General features: G+C 43.3%; 1 protein-coding gene across 2 annotated transcripts in view; it reads right to left on the reverse strand.

Moving 5' to 3' along the window:
• The window catches only part of ANKRD35 (ankyrin repeat domain 35), an 87,288-nt gene that overhangs the window by 34,609 nt on the left and 34,197 nt on the right, over positions 1-18,482 (reverse strand). The window contains exon 1 of one of the 2 annotated variants that reach the window (XM_040411542.1): positions 15,935-16,058. The exons of the other annotated variant lie outside the window; for it this stretch is intronic. Coding sequence (XP_040267476.1) covers positions 15,935-15,973 — 39 coding nt within the window. The 5' untranslated portion in view covers positions 15,974-16,058. Of the gene's footprint in view, positions 1-15,934; positions 16,059-18,482 lie in introns of those variants that run through there. 2 annotated transcript variants of the gene reach the window in all.

Consider the following 18,482-nt stretch of genomic DNA (forward strand, 5'->3'; position numbering starts at 1 on the left):
AAAAAAAATAATAATTCCGCTAACTTGGGCCAAAAAAATGTCTGAATGGAGCCTTACAGAGGGGTGATCAATGACAGGGGGGTGATAAATGACAGGGGGGTTGATCAATGACAGGGGGGTTGATCAATGACAGGGGGGGTGATCAATGACAGGGGGTGGTGATCAATGACAGGGGGGTGATCAGGGAGTCTATATGGGGTGATAACCACAGTCATTGATCACGCCCGTGTAAGGCTTCATTCAGACGTCCGGATGCGTTTTGCGGATCCGATCCATCTATCAGTGGATCCGTAAAAGTCATGCGGACGTCTGAATGGAGCTTTACAGGGGGGTAATCAATGACAGGGGGGTAATCAATGACAGGGGGGTGATCAGGGAGTCTATATGGGGTGATCACCACAGTCATTGATCATGCCCCTGTAAGGCTTCATTCAGACGTCCGGATGCGTTTTGCGGATCCGATCCATCTATCAGTGGATCCGTAAAAATCATGCGGACGTCTGAATGGAGCTTTACAGGGGGGTGATCAATGACAGGGGGGTAATCAATGACAGGGGGGTGATCAGGGAGTCTATATGGGGTGATCACCACAGTCATTGATCATGCCCCTGTAAGGCTTCATTCAGACGTCCGGATGCGTTTTGCGGATCCGATCCATCTATCAGTGGATCCGTAAAAATCATGCGGACGTCTGAATGGAGCTTTACAGGGGGGTAATCAATGACAGGGGGGTGATCAATGACAGGGGGGTGATCAGGGAGTCTATATGGGGTGATAACCACAGTCATTGATCATGCCCCTGTAAGGCTTCATTCAGACGTCCGGATGCGTTTTGCGGATCCGATCCATCTATCAGTGGATCCGTAAAAATCATGCGGACATCTGAATGGAGCTTTACAGGGGGGTGATCAGGGAGTCTATATTGGGTGATCACCACAGTCATTGATCACGCCTCTGTAAGGCTTCATTCAGACGTCCGGATGCGTTTTGCGGATCCGATCCATCTATCAGTGGATCCGTAAAAATCATGCGGACGTCTGAATGGAGCTTTACAGGGGGGTAATCAATGACAGGGGGGTGATCAATGACAGGGGGGGTGATCAGGGAGTCTATATGGGGTGATAACCACAGTCATTGATCATGCCCCTGTAAGGCTTCATTCAGACGTCCGGATGCGTTTTGCGGATCCGATCCATCTATCAGTGGATCCGTAAAAATCATGCGGACATCTGAATGGAGCTTTACAGAGGGGTGATCAATGACAGGGGGGTAATCAATGACAGGGGGGTAATCAATGACAGGGGGGTGATCAGGGAGTCTATATGGGGTGATCAGGGGCTAATAAGGGGTTAATAAGTGACGGGGGGGGGGGTGTAGTGTAGTGTAGTGGTGCTTGGTGGGACTTTACTGAGCTACCTGTGTCATCTGGTGGTCGATCCAAACAAATGGGACCACCAGAGGACCAGGTAGCAGGTATATTAGACGCTGTTATCAAAACAGCGTCTAATATACCTGTTAGGGGTTAAAAAAAACACATCTCCAGCCTGCCAGCGAACGATCGCCGCTGGCAGGCTGGAGATCAACTCTCTTACCTTCCGTTCCTGTGAGCGCGCGCGCCTGTGTGCGCGCGTTCACAGGAAATCTCGCGTCTCGCGAGAGGACGCGCCGGCGCGTCCAGGAGGAATGAATCAACCACCTCCAGGACGCGTCTGTGCGTACAGCGGTCCGGAGGTGGTTAAGGAAGCGGGGTACTGTGGAGGTCACTGTTAAAGGGACAAGTGCTGTGGAGGTCTCTGTTAAGGGGCAGGCAACAGACACAGATAAGGGGACGGTCCCCTATGGAGTTCAGTGTTAAGGAGCGGGGTTCTGTAGCGGTAACTGTTAAGGGGCGGGGGGGGGGGGGCCCTGAGGAGGTCACTGTCAAGGGAGTGGGGTGCTGTGAAACTGACTGATAAAGGGGCGGGCTGCTGTGAAGGTCAAAGTTAAGGGGATGGGCTGCTGTGGAGGTCCCATTTTAAGAAGGCTGGGCACTGTGGGGGGGGGGGGTCAGTGTTAAGGGGTGGGGGGGCTGTGGAGTTTACTGTTATGGGGGATACTGTGGATACATTAAGTGAAATAGATTAAATATACCCGTGGGAAGCTGGGTCCTTCAGCTAGTTATACACTAAAAGTAGTACGTGAGAATACCAATATCAGATCTGAAAAGTGAAGGAATTTTGACTTTTACGCAAGTAAAACGATATACAAAAAGTGCTGACCAGGGACACAGAATGAGAATATCAGATCCGTCATCAGCAGCTTGATGATGGTTTCTTAGTAGTGATATGATGGTAATTTTCCTTTACAAGTTAAGCTGGCAGCCTATACACCGCATGAAAAGTAATGAACATAATCACAGAATAAAACATCAGATCCATCATTGGAGCGTTCTTGACAGTTTCCAGGAGTTGTAGGATTTCACATTCTTGCACCATAAAGCCAATGTTAATTCAAGAATATCAGATCCGTCGTCAGCAGCTTAATGATGGTTTCTGGGAAGGAATTTAACTCGCAGCAAAATAGAATCTTTCACTAAAACTAGTGACCAGAATAAAAACAGATCCACCATCGTCAACTTCTTGACCGTTTCCAGATAACTGTATTTCTTTAAAGCAGGAAAAAGAAGCTTCATAAGGCCAGGTCCACATCTGCGTTGTGAACTCCGGCACTCTAATCTGGTCACTGTATACGGCGTACATGCTGCACGCAACACTTTTTGTCCAGCCAAAAGTCGGCATAAATGCCAGAAAGTGGCTGGATCCCATAACAGTGAATAGGGATCTGGCGGTGCATGGATACATTGAAGTCCGGCAGTCTGTTCCTCCGCCGGAGATCACAGCGCAGATGTGTAGTGCTATTATCGGCAGCACATTCCTGATAACACTGGGAGCTGTGCGGCCGATAATCAGGCATCTTTCATCCTGATAAGAGTTGTCCATCAGCCGATGAACGAGCATTTGCTCATTCGTCATCAGATCGATTGTATGTGCAAATTAGCCCTTGTTCCCAATAATTGTGAGGTCCAAACGGCCCTTTTACAATCTCTGGCTATAGGACCAATAAATTAGGCTTCTGCTCCGAGCCTGGGCCTCTCTGAAGAGCAGAGGGGATGGTGTGATGATCCCATAGGTCTGGAAAGGTCCTCCACCATTACAATGCACAATGTCTCCAGGCCCAGAGCAGAACTCTTCATACCAAAATACAAAAAGATAGTTCTGGAATAAAAGAGGATACAAATATTTAATTTCATGAGATTAAAGAAGGAAAAATGTGCAGTATTGAATGTGAACAGACTGGATTCAGATCTACATGTTGGATCCAGATGTGAGAGCGCGTACGAGAGCCCACCGCTCTGTATAGACGGCTGACCAGACCTGACTAGTTGATCACTGCTGTCATCCATAATACTAATCAGTTTTGTGTGGTGAACCATTAAGGCTTCCATTACAGTTACATGTAGTGCTATTATCGGCAGCACATTCCTGATAACACTGGGAGCTGTGCGGCCGATAATCAGGCATCTTTCATCCTGATAAGAGTTGTCCATCAGCCGATGAACGAGCATTTGCTCATTCGTCATCAGATCGATTGTATGTGCAAATTAGCCCTTGTTCCCAATAATTGTGAGGTCCAAACGGCCCTTTTACAATCTCTGGCTATAGGACCAATAAATTAGGCTTCTGCTCCGAGCCTGGGCCTCTCTGAAGAGCAGAGGGGATGGTGTGATGATCCCATAGGTCTGGAAAGGTCCTCCACCATTACAATGCACAATGTCTCCAGGCCCAGAGCAGAACTCTTCATACCAAAATACAAAAAGATAGTTCTGGAATAAAAGAGGATACAAATATTTAATTTCATGAGATTAAAGAAGGAAAAATGTGCAGTATTGAATGTGAACAGACTGGATTCAGATCTACATGTTGGATCCAGATGTGAGAGCGCGTACGAGAGCCCACCGCTCTGTATAGACGGCTGACCAGACCTGACTAGTTGATCACTGCTGTCATCCATAATACTAATCAGTTTTGTGTGGTGAACCATTAAGGCTTCCATTACAGTTACATGAGGTGTCATCCAGCTTTTCTAAACTTCTGAATGGCCATGAATCCATGCAAGGCGGCGGTACAAGTGTGGACCCTGCATAACCAGGAACACTTGGAATTCAGGAGCCTGGAAAAGTTAGGTGGCAACCAATATAGCTGCCATTACAGATCAGTTTACAGACTGCGAAGGTCTGACCTCAACTCATGACGTTCACTGCCATATTCAACATCTGTGGCTTCCCCTTTACATAAACTGACTAGGCTATTAGGAAGGAATGGCATCTATTGCCTACTTCAATTAAATCCTTCTGCCGCCTTACACCTTTGTGACTCCATCGTGTTAGGACGGATATTAGGACGATCTCTCTGCCAGGTCGTCCTCGCAGGGACCAGTTTTCTTCTCATTCGTCACATTCACAAAAGCTTTTGGCGCCAGAATTTTCTGAATGCAGCCTCTAATTACATCCAATTCAAAGGAGTAAAAGAGCAGGATGACATGAAGGTAAATGTGTACAGGCGTGAGAAGAAAGGAAAAAAGGTGTTTACCCGAAGAAGACAAAGCTGGAAAGTGATCACAAGAGACCATTAAAACCAATCATTACTGACCCCGAACATCCCTGAGCCACAGGGTAAAGACGGTACATACAACTGGCATCAGTACATTACCCAACACAAGTGCAAGAGCAGCGGGCAAATTATAACTACTACAATACTGCCTCCTATGTACAAGAATATAACTACTACAATACTGCTCCTATGTACAAGAATATAACTACTATAATACTGCTCCTATGTACAAGAATATAACTACTATAATACTGCTCCTATGTATAAGAATATACCTACTATAATACTGCTCCTATGTACAAGAATATAACTACTATAATACTGCTCCAATGTGCAAGAATATAACTACTATAATACTGCTCCTATGTACAGGAATATAACTGCTATAATACTGCTCCTATGTACAAGAATATAACTACTATAATACTGCCTCCTATGTACAAGAATATACCTACTATAATACTGCCTACTATGTACAAGAATATAACTACTATAATACTGCTCCTATGTACAGGGATATAACTACTATAATACTGCTCCTATGTACAAGAATATAACTACTATAATACTGCTCCTATGTACAAGAATATAACTACTATAATACTGCCTCCTATGTACAAGAATATAACTACTATAATACTGCTCCTATGTACAAGAATATAACTACTATAATACTGCTCCTATGTACAAGAATATAACTACTACAATACTGCTCCTATGTACAAGAATATAACTACTATAATACTGCTCCTATGTACAAGAATATAACTACTATAATACTGCCCCTATATACAAGAATATAACTACTATAATACTGCTCCTATGGACAAGAATATAACTACTATAATACTGACTCCTATGTACAAGAATATAACTACTATAATACTGCTCCTATATACAAGAATATAACTACTATAATACTGCTCCTATGTACAGGAATATAACTACTATAATACTGCCTCCTATGTACAGGAATATAACTACTATAATACTGCTCCTATGTACAAGAATATAACTACTATAATACTGCTCCTATGTACAAGAATATAACTGCTATAATACTGCCTCCTATGTACAAGAATATAACTACTATAATACTGCTCCTATGTACAAGAATATAACTACTATAATACTGCCTCCTATGTACAAGAATATAACTACTATAATACTGCTCCTATGTACAAGAATATAACTACTATAATACTGCTCCTATGTACAAGAATATAACTACTATAATACTGCTCCTATGTACAAGAATATAACTACTATAATACAGCCTCCTATGTACTAGAATATAACTACTATAATACTGCCTCCTATGTACAAGAATATAACTACTATAATACTGCCTCCTATGTACAAGAATATAACTACTATAATACTGCTCCTATGTACAAGAATATAACTACTATAATACTGCCTCCTATGTACAAGAATATAACTACTATAATACTGCCTCCTATGTACAAGAATATAACTACTACAATACTGCCCCTATGTACAAGAATATAACTACTATAATACTGCTCCTATGTACAGGAATATAACTACTATAATACTGCTCCTATGTACAAGAATATAACTACTATAATACTGCCTCCTATGTACAAGAATATAACTACTATAATACTGCCTCCTATGTACAAGAATATAACTACTATAATACTGCCTCCTATGTACAAGAATATAACTACTATAATACTGCTCCTATGTACAAGAATATAACTACTATAATACTGCTCCTATGTACAAGAATATAACTACTATAATACTGCTCCTATGTACAAGAATATAACTACTATAATACTGCTTCTATGTACAAGAATATAACTACTATAATACTGCTCCTATGTACAGGTATATAACTACTATAATACTGCTCCTATGTACAAGAATATAACTACTATAATACTGCTCCGATGTACAGGGATATAACTACTATAATACTGCTCCTATGTACAAGAATATAACTACTATAATACTGCTCCTATGTACAAGAATATAACTACTATAATACTGCCTCCTATATACAAGAATATAACTACTATAATACTTCTCCTATGTACAAGAATATAACTACTATAATACTGCTCCTATGTACAAGAATATAACTACTATAATACTGCTCCTATGTACAGGAATATAACTACTATAATACTGCTCCTATGTACAAGAATATAACTACTATAATACTGCTCCTATGTACAGGGATATAACTACTATAATACTGCCTCTTATGTACAGGAATATAACTACTATAATACTGCTCCTATGTACAAGAAAATAACTACTATAATACTGCTCCTATGTACAAGAATATAACTACTATAATACTGCTCCTATGTACAAGAATATAACTGCTATAATACTGCTCCTATGTACAAGAATATAACTACTATAATACTGCTCCTATGTACAAGAATATAACTACTATAATACTGCTCCTATGTACAAGAATATAACTACTATAATACTGCTCCTATGTACAAGAATATAACTACTATAATACTGCTCCTATGTACAAGAATATAACTACTATAATACTGCTCCTATGTACAAGAATATAACTACTATAATACTGCCTCCTATGTACAAGACTATAACTACTATAATACTGCTCCTATGTACAAGAATATAACTACTATAATACTGCTCCTATGTACAAGAATATAACTACTATAATACTGCTCCTATGTACAAGACTATAACTACTATAATACTGCTCCTATGTACAAGAATACAACTACTATAATACAGCCTCCTATGTACAAGAATATATCTACTATAATACTGCTCCTATATACAAGAATATAACTACTATAATACTGCCTCCTATGTACAAGTATATAACTACTATAATACTGCTCCTATGTACAGGAATATAACTACTATAATACTGCTCCTATGTACAATAATATAACTACTATAATACTGCTCCTATGTACAAGTATATAACTACTATAATACTGCTCCTATGTACAGGAATATAACTACTATAATACCGCTCCTATGTACAGGAATATAACTACTATAATACTGCCTCCTATGTACAAGAATATAACTACTATAATACTGCTCCTATGTACAAGAATATAACTACTATAATACTGCCTCCTATGTACAAGAATATAACTACTATAATACAGCCTCCTATGTACAAGAATATATCTACTATAATACTGCTCCTATGTACAAGAATATAACTACTATAATACTGCCTCCTATGTACAAGAATATATCTACTATAATACTGCTCCTATATACAAGAATATAACTACTATAATACTGCCTCCTATGTACAAGTATATAACTACTATAATACTGCTCCTATGTACAGGAATATAACTACTATAATACTGCTCCTATGTACAATAATATAACTACTATAATACTGCTCCTATGTACAAGTATATAACTACTATAATACTGCTCCTATGTACAGGAATATAACTACTATAATACCGCTCCTATGTACAGGAATATAACTACTATAATACTGCCTCCTATGTACAAGAATATTGTCACTACCAGAGCTTTGGGACGTTCTCACAGCTCTGTTTCTCCACCCCTGTGATGATGTCACTACTAGAGCTGGGAGGAGTTCTCACTACTCTGTTTACTTTTGGTTTCTTTCACCACAGCTGTCCTTCATGTGTTTGATTTTCCTCTCTTTATATCACCCCTCCTCCTATGATAGGATGTGGATTATAGTTCTCACTTCAGTTGTAGCTCTGGCTTTAGTTTCTTCACTTGTAGCTATCAGTTCACTGGACCTGTGTTCTGCTGCAGCTAGCACTCCGGATATTGCCAGCCTGTCCTTGGATCCATCTTCTCTGCGGCTGCAACACCGTCAGCTAAGTGTGCAGACATTGTTGTGTTCCTGTTTATTTTCTGACTGGATCTGAGGTGGCCACGGTTCCCTCCATATACTGAGTAGGGCACTGGTGGCCGTGCCCCTTCCACTATTGTAGGGGTTACAGTGGTCATTAGTCTTAGGCACGTGGGCATGCCTCTTTCCGCCATTTGGATCCGGGCATGTGCTTTAGCAGAATAGGGAGAGCGTTGAGGGTCGGACAGGGGTCACCCGTTATCCTCCCTAGTTCTGGGTCCAGTCAGTAGCTCTGTACTGTGTATTACTATTGTTGCCCACATACAGCCGTGACATTATAATCCACCAAAACCGTCCTTTTTTGACATGGATCCGCTTTCTGGCCTGGTTGACCGCATGCAGGGTCTTTCTTTGGAAGTAGCGGATCTCCGTCAAACTATGACTCAGCTTCAAGCATTGGGCCCTGCTCCGGCTCATGGAGTCTGTTGCGAGCCAAAGGTCTCACTTCCGGAGACGTTCTCCGGGGGCAGTGAGAATTTTGTTCGTTTCAGAGAGGCATGCAAACTCCATTTTTGCTTGTGTCCTCACTCTTCTGGTAATCAAGAGCAGAGGGTGAGGATTGTCATCTCCCTGCTCAGGGGTAATGCTCAGACTTGGGCTTTTTCGCTGCCATCAGGGGATCCCTCCCTTCGATCCGTGGAGGGATTTTTTGTGGCCCTGGGGCAGATTTATGATGACCCGGATCGTGTTGCTCTGGCCGAATCTAACCTACGTGTTTTATGCCAGAACAAACGGTCTGCGGAGCTTTATTGTTCTGAATTTCGGAGATGGGCAGCTGATTCGGGTTGGAATGATGCTGCACTCCGGAGTCAGTTCTGTCATGGTCTCTCGGAGAGATTAAAAGATGCGTTTGCTTTCCATGAGAGACCAACGTCCTTAGAGTCTGCCATGTCATTGGCGGTACGCCTTGACAGGCGTCTAAGAGAAAGAAACGAGACCTCTCTGTCCAGCCATTGTCAGTCTAGGGGAAGTGGTGCGGACTCATTCAGTGTGCAGGGGCCTCATCCTGTCTCGCTCCCCTCTGAGGAGGAACCCATGCAGCTAGCTCGACTTGCCCCTGATAAAAGAGGATTTAGTCCTCAGAGTATGGTCTGTTTTTGTTGTGGGGGCATAGGTCATTTGGCAAATGTTTGTCCATCTAGGAGATTCTTGAACCGTACTAAGAGCGATAATAAGAGAAAAATCTCAAAAGGTAAATCATCAAGTTCTGCTTCATCTGCTACTTTGGGCAAAGTTGATGTAGGATTTGATGCTTTTCCTCTGACCTGCAGTTCCCGTTTTCTCCTGTCTGCCAGGGTGGCGCTAGAGAGCAAAGTCATTTCTTGTGAGATTTTTGTCGATAGTGGAGCGGCCGTCAATCTTATTGACACTCAATTTGTAGCCATGCATGGTTTTCAGGTTTGCACATTAGATAAAGATATACCTGTTTTTGCTATTGACTCTGCTCCACTCTCACAGAGATCTCTGAAAGGCATTGTTCACAATATCCGGCTAGCTGTAGGTGACACTCATGTGGAGGATATATCTTGTTTTGTCCTTAACGGATTGCCGTCTCCTCTAGTTTTGGGGTTACCCTGGCTCACTAGACATAACCCCACTATTGATTGGCAAGGAAGGCAAATAAATGAGTGGAGTGACTTTTGTAGAGAGAATTGTCTCACAGCGACTTTTGCAGAGGTGTCTACTAAAACGGTGCCATCATTTCTCTCTGATTTCTCGGACGTGTTTTCCGAGAGCGGTGTTCAGGAGCTACCTCCTCACCGGGAGTTTGACTGTCCCATTAACCTCATTCCCGGCGCCAAGCTGCCAAAAGCACGCCTCTACAATCTCTCACAACCGGAAAGAATCGCTATGCGAACTTACATCTCCGAGAGTCTCGAAAAGGGGCATATTCGTCCCTCAAAGTCACCTGTGGCCGCGGGTTTTTTTTTTGTTAAAAAGAAAGATGGCTCTCTGAGACCTTGCCTAGATTTTAGGGAGCTGAACCGTATCACGATTCGCGATCCCTATCCCCTTCCTCTGATCCCGGACCTCTTCAATCAAATTGTTGGGGCCAAGGTGTTTTCCAAATTGGATTTGAGAGGCGCGTACAACCTGGTCAGGGTCAGAGAGGGGGATGAATGGAAAACGGCCTTTAATACCCCTGACGGGCATTTCGAGAATCTCGTTATGCCTTTCGGCCTGATGAATGCTCCGGCCGTCTTTCAGCATTTTGTTAATAGTATTTTCTATCATTTAATGGGGAAATTTGTATTGGTGTATCTTGATGATATTTTGATTTTTTCCCCTGATGTTCAGACCCATCAGGATCATCTTTTTCAGGTTCTGCAGATTCTGCGGGAAAATAAATTGTACGCCAAGCTGGAGAAATGTCTTTTTATGGTATCGGAGATTCAATTTCTGGGTTTTCTCCTCTCTGCTTCTGGTTTTCGCATGGATCCCGAGAAGGTCCGTGCTGTACTTGAGTGGGAGCTTCCTGAGAATCAGAAGGCATTGATGCGCTTTCTGGGTTTTGCGAACTATTACAGAAAGTTCATTTTGAATTATTCCTCTGTTGTCAAACCCCTCACTGACATGACAAAAAAGGGGGCGGATTTTTCCTCTTGGTCGGAGGAGGCGCTTGCAGCCTTTTCTAAGATTAAAGAGAATTTTGCGTCTGCTCCCGTCTTGGTGCATCCCGATGTTTCCTTACCTTTTATTGTTGAGGTGGATGCTTCCGAGGTGGGTGTGGGTGCGGTTTTGTCCCAGGGCCCTTCCCCTGCCAAGTGGCGACCCTGTGCCTTTTTCTCTAAAAAACTCTCCCCGGCAGAGAGAAACTATGATGTGGGCGATAGGGAGTTGTTGGCCATCAAGTTGGCTTTCGAGGAATGGCGCCATTGGTTGGAGGGGGCCAGGCACCCTATCACCGTTTTTACCGACCATAAGAATCTGGCATACTTGGAGTCGGCCAGGCGTATGAATCCGAGACAGGCCAGATGGTCTCTGTTCTTCTCCAGATTCAATTTTGTTGTTACATTCCGACCTGGGATAAAAAATGTGAAGGCTGATGCTCTCTCTCGCTGTTTTCCGGGAGGAGGAAACTCCGAGGACCCGGGTCCCATTTTGGCGGAGGGGGTAGTTGTTTCTGCTCTATATTCCGATTTGGAGGCCGAGGTCCAGGCTGCCCAGACTGAGACACCTGCCCGTTGTCCTTCTGGGAAGTTGTTCGTGCCTCCTGAGCTACGTCACAAACTCTTTAAGGAGCATCATGATACGGTTCTTGCTGGTCACCCCGGGAGTAGAGCCACGGTGGATCTCATTGCTCGGAGATTTTGGTGGCCGGCTCTTCGTAAGTCGGTGGAGGGTTTTGTGGCTGCTTGTGAGACGTGCGCTCGCGCTAAGGTCCCTCGTTCACGGCCTTCAGGTTCCCTTCTCCCGTTACCCATTCCTTCCCGTCCTTGGACACACCTGTCCATGGACTTTATCACGGATCTTCCTCGTTCCTCGGGGAAGTCGGTGATCCTGGTGGTGGTGGACCGTTTTAGCAAGATGGCTCATTTCGTACCTTTCCCTGGTTTACCTAATGCTAAAACGTTGGCGCAAGCTTTTGTCGACCATATTGTTAAATTGCACGGCATTCCCTCTGATATTGTTTCCGATAGAGGCACGCAGTTTGTGTCCAGGTTCTGGAAGGCTTTCTGTTCTCGCCTGGGGGTTCGGCTGTCCTTCTCTTCTGCTTTTCATCCGCAGTCGAATGGTCAGACTGAGCGCCTCAATCAGAATCTGGAGACATATTTGCGCTGTTTTGTTTCAGAGAACCAGGAGGATTGGTGTTCATTTCTCCCTCTTGCTGAGTTTGCTCTGAACAACCGTCGTCAGGAATCTTCTGATAAGTCACCATTCTTTGGTGCATATGGGTTCCATCCACAGTTTGGGACATTCTCGGGAGGGGCTCTTTCTGGTTTACCTGAGGAGGAGAGATTTTCCTCGTCTTTGTCTACCATTTGGCAAAAGATTCAGGGTAATCTTAAAAAGATGAGTGAGAGGTATAAGCGTGTGGCTGATAAGAGACGTGTGCCTGGTCCGGACCTGAATGTGGGTGATCTGGTGTGGTTGTCTACTAGAAACATTAAGTTGAAGGTTCCCTCCTGGAAATTGGGTCCCAAGTTTATTGGGCCTTATAAAATCTTGTCAGTCATCAATCCTGTTGCCTTCCGTCTTGATCTTCCACGGGTTTGGAAGATACATAATGTATTTCACAGATCTCTCTTAAAACCATATGTCCAGCCCACGGTACCCTCCTCTTTGCCTCCTCCTCCGATTTTGGTTGATGGCAATCTGGAGTTTGAGGTTTCCAGAATTGTGGACTCTCGCATGGTCCGCGGTTCTCTTCAGTACCTCGTTCATTGGAAGGGTTATGGTCCTGAGGAGAGGATGTGGGTTCCGGTGTCGGACATTAAAGCCACTCGCCTCATCAGGGCATTTCATAGGGCTCATCCTGAGAAGGTGGGTCCTGGGTGTCCGGAGTCCACCCGTAGAGGGGGGGGTACTGTCACTACCAGAGCTTTGGGACGTTCTCACAGCTCTGTTTCTCCACCCCTGTGATGATGTCACTACTAGAGCTGGGAGGAGTTCTCACTACTCTGTTTACTTTTGGTTTCTTTCACCACAGCTGTCCTTCATGTGTTTGATTTTCCTCTCTTTATATCACCCCTCCTCCTATGATAGGATGTGGATTATAGTTCTCACTTCAGTTGTAGCTCTGGCTTTAGTTTCTTCACTTGTAGCTATCAGTTCACTGGACCTGTGTTCTGCTGCAGCTAGCACTCCGGATATTGCCAGCCTGTCCTTGGATCCATCTTCTCTGCGGCTGCAACACCGTCAGCTAAGTGTGCAGACATTGTTGTGTTCCTGTTTATTTTCTGACTGGATCTGAGGTGGCCACGGTTCCCTCCATATACTGAGTAGGGCACTGGTGGCCGTGCCCCTTCCACTATTGTAGGGGTTACAGTGGTCATTAGTCTTAGGCACGTGGGCATGCCTCTTTCCGCCATTTGGATCCGGGCATGTGCTTTAGCAGAATAGGGAGAGCGTTGAGGGTCGGACAGGGGTCACCCGTTATCCTCCCTAGTTCTGGGTCCAGTCAGTAGCTCTGTACTGTGTATTACTATTGTTGCCCACATACAGCCGTGACAAATATAACTACTATAATACTGCTCCTATGTACAAGAATATAACTACTATAATACTGCCTCCTATGTACAAGAATATAACTACTATAATACAGCCTCCTATGTACAAGAATATATCTACTATAATACTGCTCCTATGTACAAGAATATAACTACTATAATACTGCTCCTATATACAAGAATATAACTACTATAATACTGCTCCTATGTACAAGAATATAACTACTATAATACTGCTCCTATGTACAAGAATATAACTACTACAATACTGCCTCCTATGTACAGGGATATAACTACTATAATACTGCCTCCTATATACAAGAATATAACTACTATAATACTGCTCCTATGTACAAGAATATAACTACTATAATACTGCCTCCTATGTACAAGAATATATCTACTATAATACTGCTCCTATATACAAGAATATAACTACTATAATACTGCCTCCTATGTACAAGAATATAACTACTATAATACTGCTCCTATGTAAAAGAATATAACTACTATAATACTGCTCCTATGTACAAGAATATAACTGCTATAATACTGCTCCTATGTACAAGAATATAACTACTATAATACTGCCTCCTATGTACATAATATAACTACTATAATACTGCTCCTATGTACATAATATAACCACCATAATACTGCTCCTATGTACAAGAATATAACTACTATAATACTGCTCCTATGTACAGGAATATAACTACTATAATACTGCCTCCTATGTACAGGAATATAACTACTATAATACTGCTCCTATGTACATAATATAACTACTATAATACTGCTCCTATGTACAAGAATATAACTACTATAATACTGCCTCCTATGTACAAGACTATAACTACTATAATACTGCCTCCTATGTACAAGAATATAACTACTATAATACTGCTCCTATGTACAAGACTATAACTACTATAATACTGCTCCTATGTACAAGAATATAACTACTATAATACTGCCTCCTATGTACAAGTATATAACTACTATAATACTGCTCCTATGTACAGGAATATAACTACTATAATACTGCTCCTATGTACAAGAATATAACTACTATAATACTGCTCCTATGTACAAGAATATAACTACTATAATACTACCTCCTATGTACAAGAATATAACTACTATAATACTGCTCCTATGTACAAGAATATAACTACTATAATACTGCTCCTATGTACAAGAATTTAACTGCTATAATACTGCCTCCTATGTACAAGAATATAACTACTATAATACTGCTCCTATGTACATAATATAACTACTATAATACTGCTCCTATGTACAAGAATATAACTACTATGATACTGCTCCTATGTACAAGAATATAACTACTATAATACTGCCTCCTATGTACAAGAATATAACTACTATAATACTGCTCCTATGTACAAGAATATAACTACTATAATACTGCTCCTATGTACAAGAATATAACTACTATAATACTGCCTCCTATGTACAAGAATATAACTACTATAATACTGCTTCTATGTACAAGAATATAACTACTATAATACTGCCTCCTATGTAGAAGAGTGTTTGACTTGTAGACATGCGATCACCCCCCTGTGAGGTAAGTCGTGTGGACTTGTTATGATCAGGTTGGTGCCTGCAGCCGCTTTCCCCTGTGGCCCTCAGGCCTGGTTACCGCTCACGTATCTCCAGAGGCTCTCCGGTTTCTATGTTACGGTAGGTTACAGGTACCGTGTACACAGGACACAGCGACTGATCGCTCAGCAAACACCTCTCACTGACGCCTACGATACTACGCAGTATGATGAGCACAACTGAGTACTATTATACTACATATACAGTAGCAGAGCTGAACAACAATGGGAGAGATAACGTACTACACATAGCTGCAGTCCTATGTAACACCACATAAGTGTTTTGACACATGAAAATCTCAGCTCTGCTACATCTGTACATGTACACACATCCACCTTGTGTTGGAGCACAGTATGCCGGTGTCACCACTCCTGTCCTGTTTTCCCAGTCATAAATGACCAGATATCTTCCAGAATATAACACGTTAACCCCTTCTTACACTACAGCCCCCCATGTTCTCTATTTATATTAACAGTACCCATGTCAGGAATCCCAGTAAGATCTGTAAGATTCATCAGCCAGCTCAAACCTGATGATAAAGTAGTTCAGGACTATCACCCCCATCTGCAAATCACAGCACTAGTCGCACTACTTACAGGGAACTGAGATGTGGAGCAGGAAAAGATCTTCTTCATGGTGTAAAGTGCGATATGGTCCCTGGAAGAGGAGGACTAAGTGCTCATCCTGCCCGGAGCAGGAGCGGGACACAGCCGGGACAGAGCAAGCAGAGAAATGGGAGTCACCGGCCTGAGAGTCCTCCCCCAGCATGACACTTAACACTTCCAGTGCTGACACTGCTGGAAGAACCGCAACTGCTGCCCTGTACCTCAAGTGTCATCGTCCTGTACCCCCAGTGTCTTCGTCCTGTACCCCCAGTGTCATCGTCCTGTACCCCCAGTGTCATCGTCCTGTACCCCCAGTGTCATCGTCCTGTACCCCCAGTGTCATCGTCCTGTACCCCCAGTGTCATCATCCTGTACCTCAAGTGTCATCATCCTGTACCCCCAGTGTCTTCGTCCTGTACCCCCAGTGTCATCGTCCTGTACCCCCAGTGTCATCGTCCTGTACCCCCAGTGTCATCGTCCTGTACCCCCAGTGTCATCGTCCTGTACCCCCAGTGTCATTGTCCTGTACCCCCAGTGTCATCGTCCTGTACCCTCAGTGTCATTATCCTGTACCCCAAGTGTCATCGTCCTGTACCCCCAGTGTCATTATTCTGTACCCCAAGTGTCATTATCCTGTACCCCCAGTGTCATTATTCTGCACCCCCAGTGTCATTGTCCTGTACCCCCAGTGTCATCGTCCTGTACCCCCAGTGTCATCATCCTGTACCCCCAGTGTCATTATCCTGTACCCTCAGTGTCATTATCCTGTACCCCCAGTGTCATTGTCCTGTACCCCCAGTGTCATTGTCCTGTACCCCCAGTGTCATCGTCCTGTACCCCCAGTGTCATCATCCTGTACCCCCAGTGTCATCATCCTGTACCCCCAGTGTCATTATCCTGTACCCCCAGGGTCATTATACTGTACCCCCAGTGTCATCATCCTGTACCCCCAGTGTCATTATCCTGTACCCCCAGTGTCATTATCCTGTACCCCCAGTGTCATTATCCTGTACCCCCAGGGTCATTATACTGTACCCCCAGTGTCAGTGTCATTATCCTGTACCCCAAGTGTCATTATTCTTTACCCCAAGTGTCAGTGTCTTGAACTCTAAGTATCACAGTGTCAGTGTGTAATCTGTCAGTGCTGCCACTTGTACAGTGACTGTGGAGATGAGGGGGCGTCAGGAATTTTTGGGGAGCTGGAGGAAGGTTAATGGCCGCATCAGAGTTTAGTGAGATAATGGTGAGCTGTGAGGCAGCAGAGTTTATATAAGGTTACAGGAGGCAGGAAATCCCGGAGACTAGGGATGAAACATCCGAAGTCGATTCGCTATAAACTTCATTCCAATACTGTACGAAGTCTCGTGAGACTCAGGTAATAACTTCATAAATTACCCGAATTCAGGTTCGGTTCGAAGTGGTACCTTGGAACCGAACTCGAATTCGGGAAATGTTTTTTTACTATACAAATTAATTTATGAAGTTATTACGTGAAGTCTCGCAAGACTTCGCGAAGCCATAACTTCGGCTCATCGGAGCCAATACATTCTAATACTGTACGGAGCTCCTGCTCTGTAAAGTATTGGAACAAAGTTTTATGCGAATCGACTTCGGATGTTTCATCCCTACCGGAGACATCCGATACTGCAGACTATGTCCATGTTCTGCAGAGACGGTGTGTATACTTCTGCAACTATTATTTCTATTACTAGACTGCATCTAAAATGTCTACAGCTCCTATGCAGATGTCTGGGTCACCATAGTTACATCCTACAAACAAGCCCTGGGTAGCCTCTCTCTCCCTCCTTCTTCCAGGAGCCAGTGACAGAAGGGTCAGGCTAATGGTTTGTAGTCTGTAACCATGAAGACACATTGGTCCGCGTAGCAGCTTTATGCACAAAACAGTACATTTATAAGTAAAACTATTCGCAAAGTTGCTCCAAAGGTTGTATAAATGTTTACGCCTTTTGAAGGAACTTTCTCACCTGAAAACTCCTGCAATTCATTTTGAATTTCAGTCCTATTTCCTCCAATATAAAACTGAGCAGAAAAAAATCTTGAAATGCTTTGGAGGTCTAAGACGACGATGCGTTTCAGGCTCTCCATGGGCCCCATTTAGCCTTAATCACATGTTTTCATGGGAACTGTATTTAGAGTTTGACGCAGCCAACGTGACTACTCCCTGACTGTATCATTACACATCGCTGTGACCCTCTGCGCACCGCTCCGATTCTGGAGTTTAAGGGACAAAATGGTGACCCAAAGAAAAAGAGAGTTGTCACTGTTACAAGTTTGCAAGAACCTTTCCAAAGCAACTTCTTGAAGACAAATCGCGGCGCGTTTTGGACCACAGTGGAGGGGATCTTGAATGCACTTGTATTCCTTTATGTTTCCTCACATGCGGGTTTTCCCGGAGATCCGGTCTCTGAGGTCTGCGGCCTGGCCGTGCACCATTAAGCCACTTCTTTATAGTTTTCATGAGCATCAGAAGCCCCTGGCACCGCACAAAGTTAGTGACCCCCTTGGTGCAGATCTGAGG

This window comes from Bufo bufo, chromosome 11 (genome assembly GCF_905171765.1).
Source record: "Bufo bufo chromosome 11, aBufBuf1.1, whole genome shotgun sequence".
Classification (NCBI taxonomy): Eukaryota; Metazoa; Chordata; class Amphibia; order Anura; family Bufonidae; genus Bufo; species Bufo bufo.